General features: G+C 42.5%; 1 protein-coding gene and 1 long non-coding RNA gene across 3 annotated transcripts; both read left to right on the top strand.

Annotated features, from left to right (window-relative positions):
- Positions 1-9: 9 nt before the first annotated feature.
- Positions 10-2,725, top strand: LOC310842558. Its single transcript, XR_014563209.1, has 3 exons — positions 10-68; positions 1,990-2,148; positions 2,683-2,725. It is a non-coding gene; the product is annotated as an uncharacterized lncRNA (long non-coding RNA).
- Positions 2,726-3,994: 1,269 nt separating this feature from the next.
- On the top strand, positions 3,995-19,648 carry CLTRN (collectrin, amino acid transport regulator). 2 transcript variants are annotated; one of them, XM_083734602.1, is made up of 8 exons: positions 5,540-6,314; positions 6,447-6,686; positions 6,889-7,151; positions 8,026-8,084; positions 11,313-11,398; positions 13,788-13,901; positions 15,327-15,521; positions 18,102-19,648. In XM_083734602.1, exons 3-8 carry the CDS (start codon positions 7,085-7,087, stop codon positions 18,259-18,261), a joined length of 681 nt encoding a protein of 226 aa, XP_083590728.1. In that variant the 5' UTR covers positions 5,540-6,314; positions 6,447-6,686; positions 6,889-7,084; the 3' UTR covers positions 18,262-19,648. The 2 variants fall into 2 exon arrangements, with proteins under 2 accessions (XP_083590729.1, XP_083590728.1); XM_083734603.1 differs by having other exon boundaries at positions 3,995-6,686; positions 7,068-7,151.
- Positions 19,649-20,201: the final 553 nt, after the last annotated feature.

The following is a 20,201-nucleotide window of genomic DNA, read 5'->3' as shown; positions in this document are numbered from 1 at the left end:
AATGGTCTGAAGCTAAGAAACGTAGAAAGCGTCGGATTCTACAGCGCCTCCTTTCCTGTTGCTCTGGGGTTGGAACGGGCTTCGTGTACTACTCGCTTCCAGTGCACAATGCAAAAGCGGGGTTTGAATTAAGAGAGAGGCAAGGCATAGGGAAGTGGACTATCTCTTAAGTTTCTCGCTTGCAAACGCCTTTTTCTTTTTTACACTCTTCTCCCCGGGGTGGAACTAGAATTGTCTATATAGAAATCAATGGGGGAATCCAAAACTTGAAGGCTGCAGACAGAAGCAAAGACAGGAGCCATTAGTCCTACTCAGAGTATCTCCTGTTGAGATAATGAACCCATGGTCGTGTCCTTTAATTTAAGGTGTACTCTTGAGTAGTTGAATGCAGCCATGGGTGTAGCTGCCCCCCATCAATAAAAATCAATAAACATATGAGGTCCTTTCCGCGTAACAAAAGCCTGCCACCAACAAAAATCCTGGCGACCCCCATGAATGCAGCCATTTCAAGTTGCCCGTCCATGTGCATGGAAGCCTTTTGCATGCAGTTAAATACAGGATTTCAGGTTCATAGCTGTCAACCTTCCCCTTTTTTTGCGGGAAATTCCCTTATTCCAGCGCCGTTTCCCGCTGCTTCCCACTGCTATCCCCAGATTGTTAGATATCCCAGATATCCCGTAGACTGTCCCCGGGACAGTTGAGGCTGCTGATCCCTTATTTTCAAATCTGAAAGTTGACAGCTATGTTCAGATTGGGGGTGGGGAAGTTGAATAAATTGCCTTTTGCTGCAACCTGTGGGCTGTTTTGTATGCAGGGATTTTGGCTGAAAATCCATACCAACCATACCTCTGACCTGCAGTGTTGATTGCGCTATGTTGTTGCCTCCTGTTCAAAGACACACTCTTGTCAGTGGTTATCTCCCCAGTTACAACAGTGCTATGGTAGCAGTAGACAACACTACAGGGTTGTTGAATGCTATTTTCTCAACCTGACCTCCCAACCTGCATTGTGGGGATATAAACAATAGGCAACGTTACAAGGTTGTTTTATGCTACTCTTTCAGCCTTAAATCCCTACAGTGCCATGAAAGTCGCTGCATGATCTTGGACGAATCACTATGTCTCAGCTGAACCTACTTCACAGGGTGGGTGGGAGAACCAAGCATACTGCCTTGAGCTCATAGGAGGAAGGGTAGAATTAAAATGGGAGTAAATAAAGAATAAATAACTAACCCCCAACATGCAAAAGAGATATAATCCAAAAGAACTGTGTTACAGGGTTGTTCTAAACCACTTCCAACTGGCAATATTAATTTATTTATGGTATTTATGAATCCAAAGGAACTCAGGGTCATATACAAGAAGCAGTAAGGCAAAATACATTGAAAATGAATAAAAACATACACAAGCTAAAAATAAAATAATAATTCTAATCCCATTTGTTTTCAATTCAATATGACTTCATCAATCATCAAAACACTGACTCCTACTACTAAGGATTAAACATCTCATTGTCAAAATAAATGTCTAGATAAATAAAAAATTTCTTCAGCTGATGCAAATCTAGGGTAAGATCATTCCAAAGCTGTGTTTCCACCACAGAGAAGACCTTTCTGCACCCTCTCGCCATGAATTCTGGCAGGGATCAGAAGCAGAGTCCTCTGCCTCTGCGTCACCACTCTGCCTCTCTCATCACCCCCAATCTTAAGGAGGAGGCAATCCTGCAGATATTTGGACCTTGAGTCTTTTACGGCTCTACAAACAGTTGCCAACACCATGAAACCCAGTAGTACAGAGACAGCCAATGCAGAACTTTTAGGGTCAGAGATACCAGGTCATATATCACTGCCCTACTTAATAACTTGGCAGACACATTCTGCACTAGCTGTAGTTTCCAGTTTGTTTTTGAGTGCAGCCCCACTTAGGCAAAGTGCAATAATCCGAATTAAATCATCAGAACCCAGATAGCAGGTTGTCTTGTTCTTTGAAGGGTCATAGCTGGGAAGAGATGCTCTTTGCTACCACAATCACCAGAACTTCCAACAACAACAGTGAACCAAGGAGAAACCCCACGCTATGTAGCTGCTCCTTCAGCGGGGGTGCTACACATAGCAAATCTGGCTGTCTTTCCGTTTCCTGGACATGAGAAGTATGTGTCCCTAGTACCTTCAGCTTATCAGGGTTCAGTCATAATTTATTGGCCCTTGTTCAGTCTGTCACTGCCCACAGTACATCTGTTGCCTCTCCTGATTCAGATGGCAAGAAAACTGGCAGTGCTTCCCCTCATCACCCTGGATGTCTGCGCCTAGCAGTTTCATAGCATGGGAGACAAGATAGAATCACAATTAAGGATCATATATCTCTTTTCACATTTGAAATTGGCTGCAACTGTCTTGTCTTTTCAGTTTACTAGGAAGGGTCAAGCAATTACCAGACAAGTCTTCCAAAATCTTCCAGGACAGTAATATATTTACATACTTGGCCAAGGGAAGTTAATTTTTAGTGCAAAACAGTAGTGATTAACTCCCCCAGAATTTGACACAGTTGGAGGTCTGTGCATAGCTATTAATTAACTTCTATGAACGTCTAGTAAAATTTTGACTGTCCTGGGCATTTAAAGGGAACTAGAGAAAGAAGAGTTTTTGCCACATTGTCCTTATTTCTCCTTTTGGGTCCCTTAGAGCTAAACAAAGATGAAGAGAATAAAGAGGCATGAGGTCATTTAAAGAGAAAAAACTAACCAACTTGGCATAAGCCAGCAAGGGAGAACCTGTGGCCCTCCCAAATGTTGCTGGCTTCTAGAATCTCCAACCATTGCCAATGCTCACTGGGACTGATGGGGACTGAAGTGTGACAATATTTGGCAGACCACAGGTTCCCCATCTCTGGCATAAATGGTGCAGCAGTTTGGGTGTCCCGTGCAGCAGTTTGGGTGTCCCGGCAGCAGCACCAGATTGACTCCTGCTGGTGTGCCTGAACTGTCCTGGCCTTCTTGCTGTCTCCCCCCCTCACCATCCCAGTATGTGTCAGAGATGTTTCTTCCAGGAGGTCGGGTCTGTGGCCCCTCAGATTTGCACAAAACCAGAAAAGTGCACTATTAGTTTGCTTGTGTAGGTTTCTGGTTTTGTGCACATCTGAGGTATCAATAGGAGGAAAATGCTCAGTTCAGGGGTGCTAGGAATAGTTACCATCACAGCTGGAGATGAAAGCAATTGTATTTTCTCAGTGCACACTTTTCAGATTAACTTGCTGTGCTGTGCAGTATAATGCAGTATCTGGTATAGGAATTCTTAATGTGGTTTGCTAGTGCAGTTGTTCAAATCTGAGGGATCACAGGGGGGAAATGTAGTTCAGGAGCCACAGGAAACAGTTATAAGCACAGCCAGGAAAGAAATGAAAGCATTGAGGAAGTAGGAGGCATGGAAACAGAATGTCTGACGACTGATCTACCCACCCAAAACTACTGAATTTTTTTTTCTGTGATTGCATTTCCCCCAATCAGATTATCCCCAAATCTGGCAAGCCTGATTTTGCTTGGGGGAAGCATCAAGATTGTTGTTGTTTGAGGGTAATGTCATGTGAACTACGCAAACAGCTGCAAACACAGTGTGGCTGAGCCCCTGCTAGGTGTAAATAAACTGTGTTCATTTACTTTGCAGTAGCCTGTCCTGCACTGACATCCAAAGCAGGCCACATGAGTAACCACAACACTTGTTGCTGTTTGGGTTTTTAAAGCATAAGAATATTAAACAGAATGTTTCATCTCCTACCAAATCTCATTATATTTATTAGAGAGCAGCTGCAACTCAGATGCCTTCAACAACATTTACTACCTGGTTAAGAAGCTGTAAGGAGTGAGTGAAAAGGAAATTGCACCGCCTATACAATTTATCATGGAAGCTGCTGGGTATAAAGATGGATTAAAAACAACTCAACTTTTTTAGAGTGGAGTTCCGGAACAAAGCTTTTCTTCAGTTATAAGCTGTGAAGCCCGGAAACCCAAAGTTCAGCTAATCCTGAGATTAGCTGCTAGCCGCAACATGTTTACTTTGGTGATGGGAGAGGGGGGGAGAAGTCAACAACTACAAATCTCAGAAAACTATTGACATTGTTTTTACCAGTGTTGGATGAGCACTCCACCCTTCTTCATACTGTGAAACTGATCAAGGTGTGTGTGTGTGTGTGTGTGTGTGTGTGTGTGTGTTAAGAACATTGTTAAATTGCCATTTTGCCTGGCACCATCTCCAGAAGGCCCTAATTTCACTAAACTATTGTCTGGTGGCCTTAGGGCACATGGTTAGGAGGGACTCATTCAGATGCTTCTTCACACATCTAGCTGATTATTCCGCACAGAAGGAAGTGGTGAGTAAATCTATTCACCTCCTGTGCTGAATCATGATCTGGGGCCAAGTACATCGCTCCCTGTTTGATTACTGGATGACTTACAAGTGAATGTGGCCACCATTGAAGAGTACAGTGATGTGAGTTGTCTGCAATATTTGATCTGCAGAGGCTATTTCACACATGCAATTCATCCCTTGATGTTGGAGTCACTGAGTGATGAGCACGTACGTGAAGCTTCAACTCCAAAACCAAAACATTAAACTACTGCTTCATTATACCGCACTGTGGAATGTACATTTACATACCCTCCAACATTTCTCCAATGAAAATAGGGATGTCCTCTTCCATGAAGATGATGATTGTTTTATTTATATCCCACCCATCTGACTGGGTTGCCATCCTGCACTCAGCTCTCACCTGTAGCTCCCAGAAGCTGCCAGCATGGGGCAGGAGCCACACCCCAGGAACAGATTTGATTGGCTGCCTAAACCAGGTGAGGGTAGCTGGTGGGTCTCAAACCCTTAGTGAGTAAGGGTCTTCCCCTGCATGGGAAGACAGGTTCTAGCAGATTGAACGGATGTGGCCAATAGTGGCTCCAATGGTCAAGAAGGTGGTTTCTGCATTATAGAAGGAAGTGAGGGGCAGATGAGGCTCATCAGTGTGGGAAGGTAGCCCATCTAGAAGAAGGAAAATTCTGATCCTAAACCTCCACTGCCTTGTGGGATATCTTTGGAAAAAGAAAAAGCTAAAGAATCCAGAATGGATCCCTAAGATGGTTGGAATGCACCTCCTTCCAGCAACTCCTGCAGGCAAGTTGGTGCCAAACGGATTGCTCTAATTTCCTTTACACCACATAATTGAGGTTGAGAGGGGGGTCTTGTTGTCTGGGCAGCCCAGGACCTCCATTCACACTGTCCAGGCTTGTGCCCAGGGGAGGTCACTTCAGTGCTGCAAACACAGCAGTTTGACCCCAAGATGATGGCACACACAATTTTGCATTACAGAGAAGTCCCAGTGATTTCCTTGGAACTTGGTGTTTTTTCTGCATACAACTACACATAAGGCCAGCTAGACAGAGCCAAAGAACTCGTACAGACATGAGTTTCAAGCACTTTCCAGAATTAATACATACATTATTTATTTATTTATTTATTTATTTATTTATTTATTTACCGTATTTATTTATTTATTTATTTATTTATTTATTTATTTAATTTGTATACAACCCTTCCTCCAAGGATCACACGGCAGTTTACAGTTTATAAAAATACCAACGTACATAACATAAGAACAAACAAAGCAATAGCACCCTCCACAAACACACAGTTTACACGGCCATAGATTGTTTAATTTGCCAAATGCCTGAGAGAAGAATAATGTTTTTGCCTGGCACCTAAAGATAGGTAACGAAGGCACCAGGCGAGTCTACCTGGGGAGAGCATTCCACAAATGGGGAGCCACTTCAGAAAAGGCCTGTTCTCATCTTGACACCCTCCGGACCTCTCGCGGAGGAGGCACACAAAGAAGGGCCTCAGATGACGATCACAGGGTCTGAGTCTGTTTGCGTGGGGAGAGGTGGTCCTTGAGATACTGCGGTCATATGGTGTATTTGAAAGTCACACCTTTGAAAGTCATTAATTCTGAGGGCCCTCCAGCCAGCTGGTTGTGTGTGCCCTGTTGGTGATTGTGTGTATCTGACTGAGTACAGTAGCCACAGGTTCAAATGGAGCTGGCAGACAGCATCTTTTCCCTTGATATGTCCTCACATAAAAATGACTGTTCAGGTAGCCTTTACTGTAATGCACAGTTTGGGACTAAGATCATCAATATTCTAAAGCAGACATACTTTCTGCTTCTTCTGAAGCAGCAGATGACATCCAGCAGGCAAAAAGAACATGTTGCCCTCCAAAAGCTTATGGACTCCAGCTTCCATTAATCCCTCCCAGACAGCGTGACTAGTGTCCAGGGATGGTAAGAATTTCAGTTCACAGCATCTTGAGGCCACAGGTTCACCACCTGTGCTCCTACAGACTGCTGAATTGTCAAGTTTTACAATGCAAAACGGATTGTTTTTCTCTCCCTCTCATATCCCGTGGTCTCCAGGAGGTCCTGTTATGTCACCGCAGTGGAATGCTGAAGAATGCCAACAACAATCCAAAACCCTTTGAAAAATATTTACAACTAACAAACATAAAATCAGGGCGAAGGTTTTGTATGGCCATTTAGCTGGGGACAAGATGAGAGGTCGAAGAGTACAGCTCTCTAGACAAGTGTGTTGCTTCCCGGTTGTTTCGTTTACTTCCATCCAAGGCTATTTGTCTACATGACATATTCTTTTGGCAGGTAACTTCCTTCACAATTTATGATCGTGTGGGGCAGTATAGTACAAATTCACTAAAACGGTTTTAAAAACCCAGCATTTAAATAAGGTGGTGTGTGCGTGTGGTGTTTATGACTGAGAGGACAAAGTGTTCAGCTGTTGGATATTTATTATATGAAATGTTATGAGAAAGAAAATAAAATACTTCTTACCTGCTTTATTCAGGTGCACCTAAAGAGATAAAAGGATGAAAGCACGGATGCTTCCCCAACTGTTTTTGCTAAGATAAAGGGGGTTAATTATTAAACTTTCTACTTCATCATTTCCTAGTTCTGCTGATGCTTTAATCCTGGGTCATTGGAAGTTTAAGACTGCATTACAGTCTTTTTTGTTTTTCCCTGAAGTTTCCAAGTCTGGAAAGATGTTAGGGGGGTTGCTGCTTGCATCTGCCTGGGTTGCTGTTGCATATCCTGAATTTTGCAAACCAGGTAAGATTCCATTTTATGTCTTAACCTTCAGTCGCTGTCGTTTCGACGATCTGGCACATTGAAAACCCAGGGCTGTAGTTCTATGTGTACTTCGATGTAAGCCTTAGAAGTGGGACTGATTTCTGAAGAACCATTTCTGAATACGAAATGATACTGGGTTGCCTTTGCAATCGGGAATGTCTTTATTAAGGTTAAAATAACTCTGAGAATCCTGATGGGGCAATTCACAGAACCTTTCCAATAATATCCTCTTTGTCACCAATCGTTCAACACTGGTTGGCAGGTCTCTGAAAAATAATGACAAATCTGTATAAGTGGTCCATGATTTCTACACAATTTGTTGGTGGGTGGGTGGCATTCAAATGTACAGATTTTCTTCTTTTACGTCCGAATCCTAAGCAAAGTTATTTGGAAATCCCCGCCCCCCCCCCAACATCAGTAGAATGTTCCAAGTACAGTAATAGTATTTGGGGGTCTCTATTTCCTGAAATACATTCAGAACATATTTATTTGAAATATTTCTGACCTGCCCTTCATCACATTGCGATATAAGGGTGGGGTATTTTCATAGCTGTCAACTTTTCCCTTTTCTTGCAAGGAATCCTATTCAGAATAAGGGAATTCCCCTTTTAAAAAAAGGGAAAAGCTGACAGCTATGGGTATTTTTGCTCAACATAACAGGGATAATAATATAAATTAAGACCAACCTATAGAACTACAACATAAAAATACAAGGAGGAGATAAAACCAGAATATGAGCAATAATGATAAGAATAATAATGCATTGAAGAACGCAAATGAATATCAAAGCTCCATTGACTAATTTATACGTGCATGAATATACATTTTACTTTATCTCTTTCCTTTGTAACAGATACAGAGAATGCTTTCAAAGTGCGGATTAGTATCAAAAGAGCTCTAGGAGATAATGCAGTAAGTGAAATATTTATATCCACTTTTTCTGGTGAAAGTTTTACAAGAGGCCGATTAGTGCTAACTGTGTCGTAGAAGAGATATAAGCTTGCCTATGAAAGTTATTAAATTATCCATCCAGTAAATTTTCTGACAAATTGTTTTTTCCTTCTTTGAGATCTGAGCAACGCTGCTTGAGGAGATACAATGCTTTTCATCCATTTTAAAAGCACACTTTCCACAGCAGACTTCCAGACTGTCATTCTTTTCTAAACTATTTCAAGTACTTAAGCTTAGTATGAAACACACAGTTTATGAGGCTGTCAAACCCTATTGGAATCATTATTTTGGTTGTCAGCTACATAGATCAAGACTATTGAAGGATTAAATGAATGTTATCAAATACTGTGGTCATGTAACTCTCTCTGTTGGAGTAAGCGTATTTTATGTCAGCTTCTGGCTGCTTCAGACATCTCTTCTAGAGAAGGAAACAACGGCTTTTGTTCAGTTGCATGTATACCATATGGTGCCACTTGAAAGAATAGCCAGATGTCCTCTACCCTGATAAGACATACCTGTATATGAAGCCTCTACAAGCCCCAGTGCTTCTGAATCTACCAAGGCATCTCTGTCAGCTATACCAGTTATTTTTATTAACATTAACAACATAAACATTTATATACCGCCCTTCATCCAAAGATTCACAAGATAAAAATACATAATAAAAATAATTTATTATTTATACCCCGCCCATCTGGCTGGGTTTCTGCAGCCACTCCGGGCGGCTCCCAACAGAACACCAATAACAATAATAAAAAAGCAGCAACACCAAACATTAAAAACTTCCCTAAACAGGGCTGCCTTCAGATGTCGTCTAAAAGTCAGATACAGTGGACGCTCGGGTTGCGAATGTGATCCGTGCGGGCTGCACGTTCGTAACCCACAGCATTTGCAACCTGCGTGTGCGCGAGCACGGGTTGTGATTTGTCGCTTCTGCGCATGCGCAAAGCATGATTTAGTGCTTCTGCGCATGCACGACTGCCGAAACCCAGAAGTAACCCGTTCCAGTACTTCCAGGTTTTGGCAGTCCGCAACCCGAAAAAACGCAACCTGAAGTGTCTGTAACCCAAGGTATGACTGTAGTTGTTTATTTCCTTGACATCTGAAGGGAGGGCATTCCACAGGGTGGGCGCCACTACCAAGAAGGCCTTGTAGCTTCACTTCTTGCAGCGAGGGAAGCGCCAGAAGGCCCATGGTGCTGGATCTCAGAATAAAAGCACAAATAAACAGTTAAAACAAGAACAAAACAATACCCCCCCCCCCATGAACACATGTAAAAGGTTGTAGAATATTAGTTTATATGAGGAGAGGTGCTGCATGAGGTATTGTGGTCCTTAGCCATTTAAGGCTTTATAGGTCAAAACCAGCACTTTGAATTGGGTCCGGAAACTAATTGGCAGCCATGATGAGTGTAATAGGTTCAAAGCTTTTTCCCTCGGTGAGCAAGCTGGCTGCTGAATTCTGCTCCAGCTGAAGTTTCTGATCCGTCTTCAGAGGCAGCCCTATGTATAATGCATTGCAGTCATCCAGCCTAGCGGTTACCAGAGCATAGACAGCCGAAGTTAGGCATGGGCCACATGCCAAAGCTGATGGAAGGCACTCCATGCCACTAAGGCAACCTGAGCCTCGAGCTACAGCAAAGGACCCAGGAATACCCCCAAGTGATGTACCTGCTCCTTCAAAGGGAGTGTAACCCCAGCAATAGCAGGCAACTTCCCATCGATCCAGTCTAGGGAACCACCCACTAACAGTGCCTTGGTCTTATTAGATTGAGTTTGTTGGCTGTCATCCAGTCCATTGCCAGGGCAAGGCAACGGTCCACCACATCCACTGCCTCACCTGCCAGATGTAAAGGAGAAGTAGAGCTGTGTGCCATCAGCATAACCCCAAACTCTGGATGGCCCCACTCAGCAGTTTCATGTAGATGTTAAACAGCATGGGAGATAAAATTGAGCCCTGAGGAACTCCACACAAGGCTCCATGGGGCTTCTCTCCAAGCATCACCCTTTGGAAATGACCATCCAAATAGGACCAGAACTACTGCAAAGCAGTGCCACCTATCCCTAACTTGGACAGCTGCTCCAGAGGAATACCATGGTTGATGGTATTGAAAGCCACTAAGACAGGGTGGTTCAAATTTTCATACCAAGTGGGTTGCAAGAGTGCTGCCTTGTCAGGGAGTGAGGTCAAAATTTGATGCCCCCCACGCAGATTTAAATACCTAGAACAGTGACATAATCATTGTGAAATATTTTATTTGTATTATATTGTATTTAGGGATGAGAAATTCATTAAAATACCAATTCACCAGATGTGCAAACCTTTTGTATGTCTAGTGAATCAGCATTCATAGCTATGGGTACATTCGTCTACTGCATCTAACCTAATTTACTGGAATACAAAAGGAATATTTTGAAATTCTAGGAAATTACAAATCATTCTTCCTAACTAAAGAGACAAGGAAGATAATTTTTAACCAGGATAAAAATTACATTGGATAGAAAGATACATTAAGTTCAAACTGCATTTAATTACAAATGAACTAATCTGAATTATTGCACAATTAAATGTGGATTCTTTGAAGATTTCTAGGTAACATGTTCAAACATAAATCATTTTTGCATTCACTGTTTTGCTCTTTGTTGTTCTTTTCATAGTAGAGATTGGCAACTGGTGATATCCTGGCCAAATCCAGACCCCTAACAGTTGTTGTCTGCTCCCTCTCCCCACAGCTGTGGCCTAGTTTCCATATTAGAAGAATAGAATAGAATATGTAGCTGTGATCACGGGATTCAGGATCAAACTACATGTTCCACCTCTGCTGCATGTCTTTGAACCAAGCCTGACTGCTTATTCTTCTTTGCTAAGGACTTTGTAGGCCAAAAGGGCACTTGGAATTGTGCCTGGAACATAACCATCAGCTCTTTAAACAGTTCTCATGTACAAGTGACAGGCAACTGCTGGCTAAAGTTTCCAGATTTTATCTTTGTAATAAGAGCACCTTTTGATAGGAAGGCCAGATACAAACTTAACTAATTTAACAAATACATTTAACTAATTTAACTAATAAATACGCAGCACATTGTAGTTACCTAGTTTGAGTTTCTCATGAGGATGTTAGCTGAAAAGCAATAAAATCTTCTCCCTCTGCCTCGCTATCCATAACAGTGTATGTGTGTGTTTTTACAGTATACTTGGGATGCTAATGAAGAATACCTATTTAAAGCAATGGTGGCTTTTGCCATGAGAAGATATTTCAGCCAAGAAACCACCCAGTGAGTATGCCTAATTTTCCTGTCAGTCAGCCTTCCCCAGCCTGGTGCCCTCGAGATGCTTTGGATTAAAACTCCCACCAAGCCCAGCCAGATGCAATTCAGAGCACCCACACTCCAGAATGATGCAGAGCAAAAGACTTGAAACACAGAAGACTTGCTAAAGTAATTTGGGATAAAGCCCAAGGCCTTGCTGTTCCAAAAAAGGAGCCAGCAATCCCAAGTGGTCCAGTCAACTAAACATTCAGAGCCCAGAAGGGGAAAACTTGTTTCCTGGAAACTGGAAAAAGAATAGCAGCAGCTCCTTTTGTATTATCTCTTTGTCATCACTATCTAGCTTGAAGGAGGCTCTCCTGCATCAGATATTCTGAACAGGTTTACATTTGTTTATAAGCATATTTACTTTTTGCTGGAGCAAGCAGAAACAGTCCCAATGTAAATGCAAATTTTGCACATCCATATTAAGAAATAATAACATTTTGACAAACAGCTTTTCCCCCAGCGGTGATTCAACCATGCTTTGTGTCTTACTTAACAGACCTGTCAAATTATTTGTGCAATTCCTAAAGGACAACACACTAGGCGTTGATCATTCTATGTTAAAACTTATTGTAGCCTTTGTGAGGGGTTTGTTACTTCAGCTTCCATAATCTGTGACTTGTTTAAAATGCTGAACATTAAGTTAAACTTAGGACAGCCAATAAGTAAGAACACTTACTTTCATTCAGATGAGTTGTGTTAAATCCTTGAGTGCAACTGGGTTGAGTCTAGACCAGTGCCGGAACTGCAGAATTTTCCATAGGGGACAAAAGTCTGCCCTGTTGCCCCCTCATTCTCTTCCTCCATAGAGGTTGAAGTCAGCACCCACCAATGTCGGGTGGTTCAAGACATTTTGCTGCCTGAAGCAAAGGACAAGATGGCACCTTCTCCCAAGAAGCCAATTTGACTGGTAGTTGAATCTTACTCTAATACTGGTGAAAGGACAGTATCTTCCACTGCACTTGAGGATATCAGGCTAGCATAGGGAGGACAGGGCAAGTCACATGGCATTCACAGTTCTGTCCCCTCCCTGCACCTCAGCATCTGCCGCCTGAGGCAGCTGCTTCACTCTGCCTCATTGTTAGGCTGGTCCTGTTTCTTCTCTTTGTCAGCCTCCCACCGCTGCCACCACCAAGAAAGGTCTTTCTCCCCTGCACTGTGTGTGAGAGAGAAACCTCCTCCAGTTGTGATTTTAATTCGTTTTAATGCTGTATTTTATAGTATACCAATAAGTAGTAGCGGTGGTGGTGGTGGTAAATATGTCTTAATTTTTGTATGTATCATGATGAATGACTTCACACTAATTCCATTGATAAAACTAGCAGCAGTTGCAACCGAAATACCATAACATGTTATTAAATCTGTAACTTAACATGTAATATATAAAATAAAACATCAGTAATAAGTACGTAACAGAAATAGTGTTACAGTGCTGTTAAGCAGCCAGAAGATGTCACCGTTGAACAGAGGTAAAATCATGTGCCGTTTTTTACCTCAGGATACTTTTTTTTTTTTAAAGAGCCATGGATCAAGGTCAGAAGGGCCACCAACATTGGCTCTACACACTGATCATCTCCTGCACTAGCCAAGAAGTGGGTTGGACTTTTTCAAGCCCCACCTTTCCAGTGTGAGCAGCAACAATGGTGGCAGAATCTCAGCTGGTCACTTCCATTTTCTAGCTTTGACCACATGGATGGGCAAAAGCAACGAAAGTGCTTTTGTTGCTAGAGGGGAAAAGAAGTATGGGATCAGCTATCATGAGAGACAGATGGGAAGCCCTCAGATATTGAGCCTTCAGGCCACCAGCTGCCTACTCCATTTGCTTACAGACTTGGACTAATTTCTGTGAGGCAATGAAGTACATACCAGAAATGCAGGTTTGCTCAATTAAAGTGCTTTGACACTCTAACACAATCATCTTTGTAATGGGCTCTTTGCAGTTAGGAAAGTAATGGGGAAATGCTCCGAAAAGTGTGGGGTGAACAAATGATTAATCAGAAGATGTATAAATACCCCACAAGCAAATTGGGGTGAATGTTTGATAAACAGGCCTAAGTTGTAAGGAAGAACGATGAGACAGCAACCTAAAAGATTTGGCTCAATGGGCAATCATTGCCTTCCAGAGTCCACTGTGCGACTGGTCTTCTCTCAATGCTCCATATCCTGTTTTCCATACCACATCTTGAATTGGGGACGTAATAATAAAGAAGAGCACCTCCTTAATGAAGGGGCTTGATTTCCAGATAATCTTGAACCTGCCCCCTGTCTTTTGACTACTTAGGACTTGGTTGTCATTATTCCCTGTTTGTTGATAATCCCTTTCTTCTTCTTCTTTGTCCTAAACTATTCACAGAATTTCCAACGTATTGCTCTGCAACGTAACAGATCGGGTATCATTTTGGTTTGTTGTCACAGATTCATCCACAAATGCAACTCTTCCTAGGAGTGATGTGGAAGCTGCCATAAGGTACTGCATTAGCCATTTATATCTTCTCACAATGTTGTTCTAACCAAACATATTGTCTGTTAGTAAGCATTTGCATTGCATTGCTGGTCAGAATCGCTTAGAGTTGCATTTATAGCTCTCCAGTAATTCAGCCTTGTAGGCTAGATTCCAAGAGAGTGCTGTGTTCAAATCTACACAGCGGGCTTCATACTAGAACAGGGTTTTAAACCTGTGTTCTCTGACTCCATACCCAAGACTCATTTTTTTCACATAAATTTCCTGTTATCAATGCTTTTAATCACTTTGAGCTATATATATATCCCTTTCATTTGTATCATTGTAAGAATTGCTTTCTGCTTTTATAAAGCACAGTGGAAATGTACTTTTCTCTCACTTCCTCGTTTTTTTAAATAATCACATTTAAACTGGGAAGTGAGGAGCTTATTTGAGGGGAGAAGAATAGCCCATTTCGGGACCTCCATTGTATGTTAGGAATTTGTTAATGATAGTGCCTGTAAATGGGGAATCCAGGAAGATTTCAGTGGAAAATAGTTGTCATGAGTGTTTTTAACTTGCTATGGAACTTAGGTTGTTGTTTTTTAATCATGTTATCTTTTAGAAGTGTATTGCCTCTGGTTTGAATAAATGCGAATGTGGCAATGAATGAGACTGCATTCTTCGAGAAAGATTAACTTTTAAGCTTATGAGCAGATTAAACTGTTTTCTACAGAGAAACTCAAAACCAACTTCACTGCAATTGTGTGTGTCTGGGGCAGGGAGGAGATTACTGATTTGTTGGACCAGGGTAAGAATAGTGGAATGCACTATGTTTTGGCTGCTCTTCGAAGCATTTACACTCTGCATAAGCAGATTTACCGTAAGTCTCTTTCTTCATCCGCGGCATGCAGTTCTAGCACCTTGGACTCAAAAATGTTGGCCATCATGATAGGAGATGTTGTTGAAATGTTTGTTATGGTGCCATCAGCTCCTATTGCTAAAGGACAGCTAAAAACTAATAAAAATGCTGCCCAGTGCTGAATTCAGGGTGTGGGGGGGGGGAGAGAATAGGGTTTTAATGAAATCCACAAGCCCCACACCCCAATTTTAACCAAGCCATGGTCTCCCAGAACATTGTAAAACCAGTAAGAACTCAATGTGTGATTTGGTAAGAAGGACAAGGTCCTTATAATTCAAGCACCACTCCTTTTATACAGCACCACAGCAGCCCAAAGCAGACTGAAGGGCTGAAGTGAAGAGGAGAGGAAGGGGAAATCCCATCCCACCCAGTGGCATGACGTTGGATCTTGCCCAAAACGTTTACATGTATAAAAGTTGTGATAAAATGCATCGCTGTTTGTGCAATCGCCAACATTTATAATGTGAAAACAAAACAATTAATGAAAGGGGGAAATGAACAAGATGTCCTACTTCGTATCTCTTTTTAAGGAAGAACAAAAACCGAATCAACAGTGCCTTTTTACTGAATGATGATGCGCTGCAGTTTCTGGAAATCTCGTCCACTTTAGCACCACCAGTTGAAGGCTCTGTGCCGACGTGGCTGATTGTGTTTGGTGTTGTCCTTTGCATCATTACGGTTGGAATTGCTTACCTTATAATATCCGGAATCCATCAACGCAAGAGGTGAACGCTGCATGTTTTAATGTTTTTGCATTGGCTTTTAAGGGAACTGTAGGTTTTGGGAGAGAGCGGTTGCTTAAAATGTTTGTCCATCCCTTCACCGAGACTTCAAGGGACCTAACAGCAATAATTCAGAAACAAAGAGGTCAATTTTTAAAAGTTCAAAAACAGAACTTCCAAATTTATGTATTTCCCTAAAAAGTCAAAGGAGAATACATTCATGAATTAGCCACACCATAAACATGCCAGGAGAAAACAGTTTCATTTAGCACTTAGCACTTGAATACTGTGAGGCAGGGGATCAGCCAGATCTACTGGGAAGAGTTTGGATTTGATATCCCGCTTTATCACTACCCGAAGGAGTCTCAAAGCGGCTAACATTTTCCTTTCCCTTCCTCCCCCACAACAAACACTCTGTGGGGTGAGTGGGGCTGAGAGACTTCAAAGAAGTGTAACTAGCCCAAGGTCACCCAGCAGCTGCATGTGGAGGAGCAGAGACGCGAACCCGGTTCACCAGATTACGAGTCTACTGCTCTTAACCACTACACCACACCAGCTCTCCACACTGAGGCAGTGGGTTCCATAGCCTAGGTACCATAATGGAGAAGAGCTCTCCCATGTACAAACCAGCTATTCCTTTGAAGGTGGTGGGACACAGAATTGGATCACCAACCTGAGCTGGAGAGCAAGATATATGGGAGGAGGCTGGTCAAATTTGCTGGTCAAATTCATAACAAAAAGGGAAAAGTCATATTTAACTACCAGTTTCTATTTGGGGGCAGGGGAGTGCAGCCTTGCTCCTGCTTCTTGATCTCCCTGCAACTTTCAATACCTGGCCCCTGGCAGCTAAGTTCTAGGGTGCCACAGGGTGTTATTTTCTCCCCAGTGCTATTTCATATCCATATGAAGTTGCTGGGAGATTTGGAGCAAGGTATGAGTACAGTGATTTGAGAGAGGCCATACTGAACCAGTGCCTGGATGCAGCGGTGGGATGGATGAGAGAAAATAAGCCGAGTGTGAATCCTGGCAAGGAGGCGGCAGTGTAGGCGAGTGGTTCCAGTGTCTGATCAATTGGTCCATTGCCTGCCCTGAATGGGGTTGCACCTCCCCTGAAGGAGCAGGTATGCAGTCTGGTAGTGATTCTAGATCCAGCTTTGTCACGGGAGGCCCAGGCAGCCTGCGAGGCTAGAAGCATCTTTTACCAGCAGCAAATGGTATGACAACTTCCTAGACAGGGAGAGCTTGACCTCAGTAGCTCAGGCATTGGTGACTTCAGGGTTGGATTTAAGTCTCTGCTCTCTTATGTGGGGCTTCCCTTGTGCCTGAGCCAAAGTCTACAGTTAGTGAAGGATGCTACAGCACAGCTGCTGACAGGTGTGCGACCTTGTCAACATGCAACATCTCTGCACAGAGATCTGCACTGGCTGCCAATCTGTTACTGGGCCAAGTTCAAGGTGTTACAATTTGGAACCAGTTTCCTTGTGGGTCCACCTTACTCCATAGATGCCCACCTGACACCTCACAGAAGACTACAGGGAATGTGAATGTGGCCTCAATGGGCGAATGGCTTTGGGCCATTTGAGGGAGACATGAAAGTGAAGGCAGTCATGTGAACAAGGCCTCTGTAGAAGATCCATGTTGCAATCAAGGAAAGCACTTTCCATTTATTTTTAGCAAAGCTCACCACCCAAGGATTTGCAGCAGAACCATATACTTTTATGGCAGTGAGTATTGCTGATACGCAAGTCCTGACTGAGCTTGTTCCCGCATGTATTATGGAGCTGAAGAAATGCTGTGGCTGACCTTTGAGTCTGTTATCTCCCCATAGCAGCTGATGCTTCATCATATATGACAGGGGAGGGTCTTTCTCTATGAATCTTTGGTCAGCAAGGTCAGAAATCAATCTGTAAATAACCCAAGAAGAGATTGCTAAGCTCTTCCTTCTAGTCAAGATGGAAAAAAACAGGGAAATTTTGGTAGGACAGTCATTGCTTTTATCGCAATTATACCACAGGTGGGGTCATCTAGAAAATAAGTGGTGTGAAAGGCAGAATAAACAGATGAAAAAATTGGTTGTGACAGAAGCTGTAGGGGAATTTCTAACTGTAAATGAAGTTCATTTGTGTTGATCATGAGAGGTTGATGAATGTGCTAGAATCTCAGTTCCTAAAACAGTATTTGCCACCCTGCTGCCTTCCAGCATGCTGGATTGGGTTGGCAAAGGCTATCTTAAACATAGACGATGTCTTGCTGCTGGATTACAGCACACGTACTTTAGCCAAGAGCTGTGTCAAATTGCATTGGTAAAGAAAAAGCACAAGGAATATGCCTTTCTCCTGTGCAGCCCTCACAGGGCAGACTGAAGACCCACATTTATCAGGGTGTGGGCTTTGCATCTTTTGAAGGTGTGGGAAGAGGGCTTACTTACACAGCCAGTAACACTCTAGCCTCGCCTGCTATCTGGCTGCACTGCAGCCCAGATGGTACCAATCCACTGTACTAAAATGGGTTTAGGTACGTTGAAATTATATTTCCCAAGTCAAGCTTCTCGAGGACAATAACTTCCTTCTCTACTCTTTGCAGACGTAATAAGGCACCTGAAGAAATAGAAGGTTTAGAAGAGAAATGTGAAGCAACCGTAACAATGGAAAATGGAATTCCCTGTGATAACTTGGATTTAAAAGCTGGTCGTATTAATGGAGTCTATGCAGCAACAGATGACGAGCGGTTCACACCCTTATGAACTGTCTCAGCTTTTCTCGTGCCCTTCCTTGGGACTCTGCCCTCGTTTTATCTAGCAATTAATGATGATTATCGGAGAACAAGAAGAGAGAAAACTTGTGTACTTTGCCTTGTTTTCATTTGGCGATTCCTTTTATAAGCGTGTTCATACATACACACCCAAATTCAGTTCTCATCGAAAGGTTCATGGAAAGAGCAAATTTGACTCCCAATGCTTAATGTTCTTTGGACCTATCAGAGATTTGAGGACAAAGGCCATTTCACAGCAGGAACAGTATTAGTAGGGATAGATGGATCACTCCATTCCTGCTCCTTATAACTTTTGCATATTTAATCCATAAGCTTGTTGCATCCCGCATTCAATTAAAAGGAAAAGAAAAATTGAATGTGTGCACTTAAAAAAAATTAAATATTTTTGAACATATTTCCACAAAATTATTCTTTCAAAAACACATTTCAAAATGTGTATTTCTGGGATCTAGGAACAACCATTTGGATTTCTCACAGGACCCCTGTGTAGCATTTAAAAATGCATTTTTGTATGCTTTGAGCCAAAAGCGACATCACAAGATCCAGAGAAGTGCGAAAGCTGAAGAATAACTGTGTAAGGAGCTCTATATATTAATGAGGGAGGTTCAGATCACCAGAATCAAATTCTTCAAGCATCCTGACTTGTTACCAGTATTTAAATGTTTAGTTTGCCTTTGCCTTTTACTTTCCGAGTGAGGGGAAAGAGTGAATTGCTTTGATCCAATATACTAACCAACATGTGCACTTCATGAGGCCCATGAGAACAGAGAAACATTGAGAACATTGAGGCCCATGAAAACAGAGAAATGGGGAAATGGGTGAGAAAGGAACATTTGCTGCCCTTAGGGGTTTACGGATGATCACTTTTCAGAGACATGTTGTGCTCTTGTTGCTGTCATTGTGCCTTTGAAGCAAGTTCATGATCTCTTCTGGAACGGATTTTGAAGATTTCTGCAGGGCTTTAAGAAGTAAAGATGTGTTGGGAAGGGGGACTAGCTTCCTGCTCCATCACTGCTGCCAATAGATGTGCATAGTTTGGTGTAACTGTTATGACCACCTCTGGGCTAACACTCAGAGGCTGAACAGAGGGAAGAAGATTAAGAGGAGCTCATAGCTTTAACAGCAGGGAGCAAGAGGAAGCAACAATAGTGCATGTACTGATGTTCAGAGGGAGGAAGCATGCTCAAAAGCAGGCCTGTACATGCATCCTTCTCAACTTGCATGCATCTCTGCCCCTTCATACAAACTGTGCTTACTGTCTTTTCCAGCTGTAAACCCCACTGAGCAAGGGGATGTATGTCTTTTCCATACATGCTGTGGTGTACTTTTTTAGACAATAAAATACACTATTGCTGAAAGCATCTCAGTCTTTTGAGTTCAAGAACTGTAAAGCAGGTATGGATATCACTACACGAGAGTTTCATTGCGGGGGTTCTGTCATGAACCAGTGACCTTGCACGCTTCTTACACTCAGAACTGTTGCGGGATGTCTTAGATAGGCAAGATGAGACATTGCTCTGTCTGTCTGATTCTAGTAGCTGCCAACACTCTGCTCAAGCAGAGAAGGGGTACTGGGTATCCACAAACAGGAGTTCGCTAATATTTGGGTGTCTCTGCACTTTCCTTTCTACATACATGGAGAAATGGCCACCATACCAAAGGTAACATGTTAAATTAGGCCTGGGTGTATTCAGGAGTTAAGGGAGTGGAGATGTTACTCTAAACTTGTAAGAGCTCATCCAAGCCTTTAAGTATTTCTGAAATAAAAAACACTAGGTTCACTCTTATTAGAAAGGCAGCATTAACTAGTGAAAGGCACAGAAGTACCACTGAACACAAATATAGTGCCGTTTTTCTTGGACTAAGTTATTCAGCATGTGGAAATAGATCTGCCTTGGGCACATGCTGGGG

The sequence above is a fragment of the Podarcis gaigeae genome (genome assembly GCF_964106915.1).
Source record: "Podarcis gaigeae genome assembly, chromosome: 4".
In the NCBI taxonomy this organism is placed as follows: Eukaryota; Metazoa; Chordata; class Lepidosauria; order Squamata; family Lacertidae; genus Podarcis; species Podarcis gaigeae.
The sequence above is the reverse complement of the archived record's forward strand: the minus strand, read 5'-3'. Positions and strand labels throughout refer to the sequence as shown.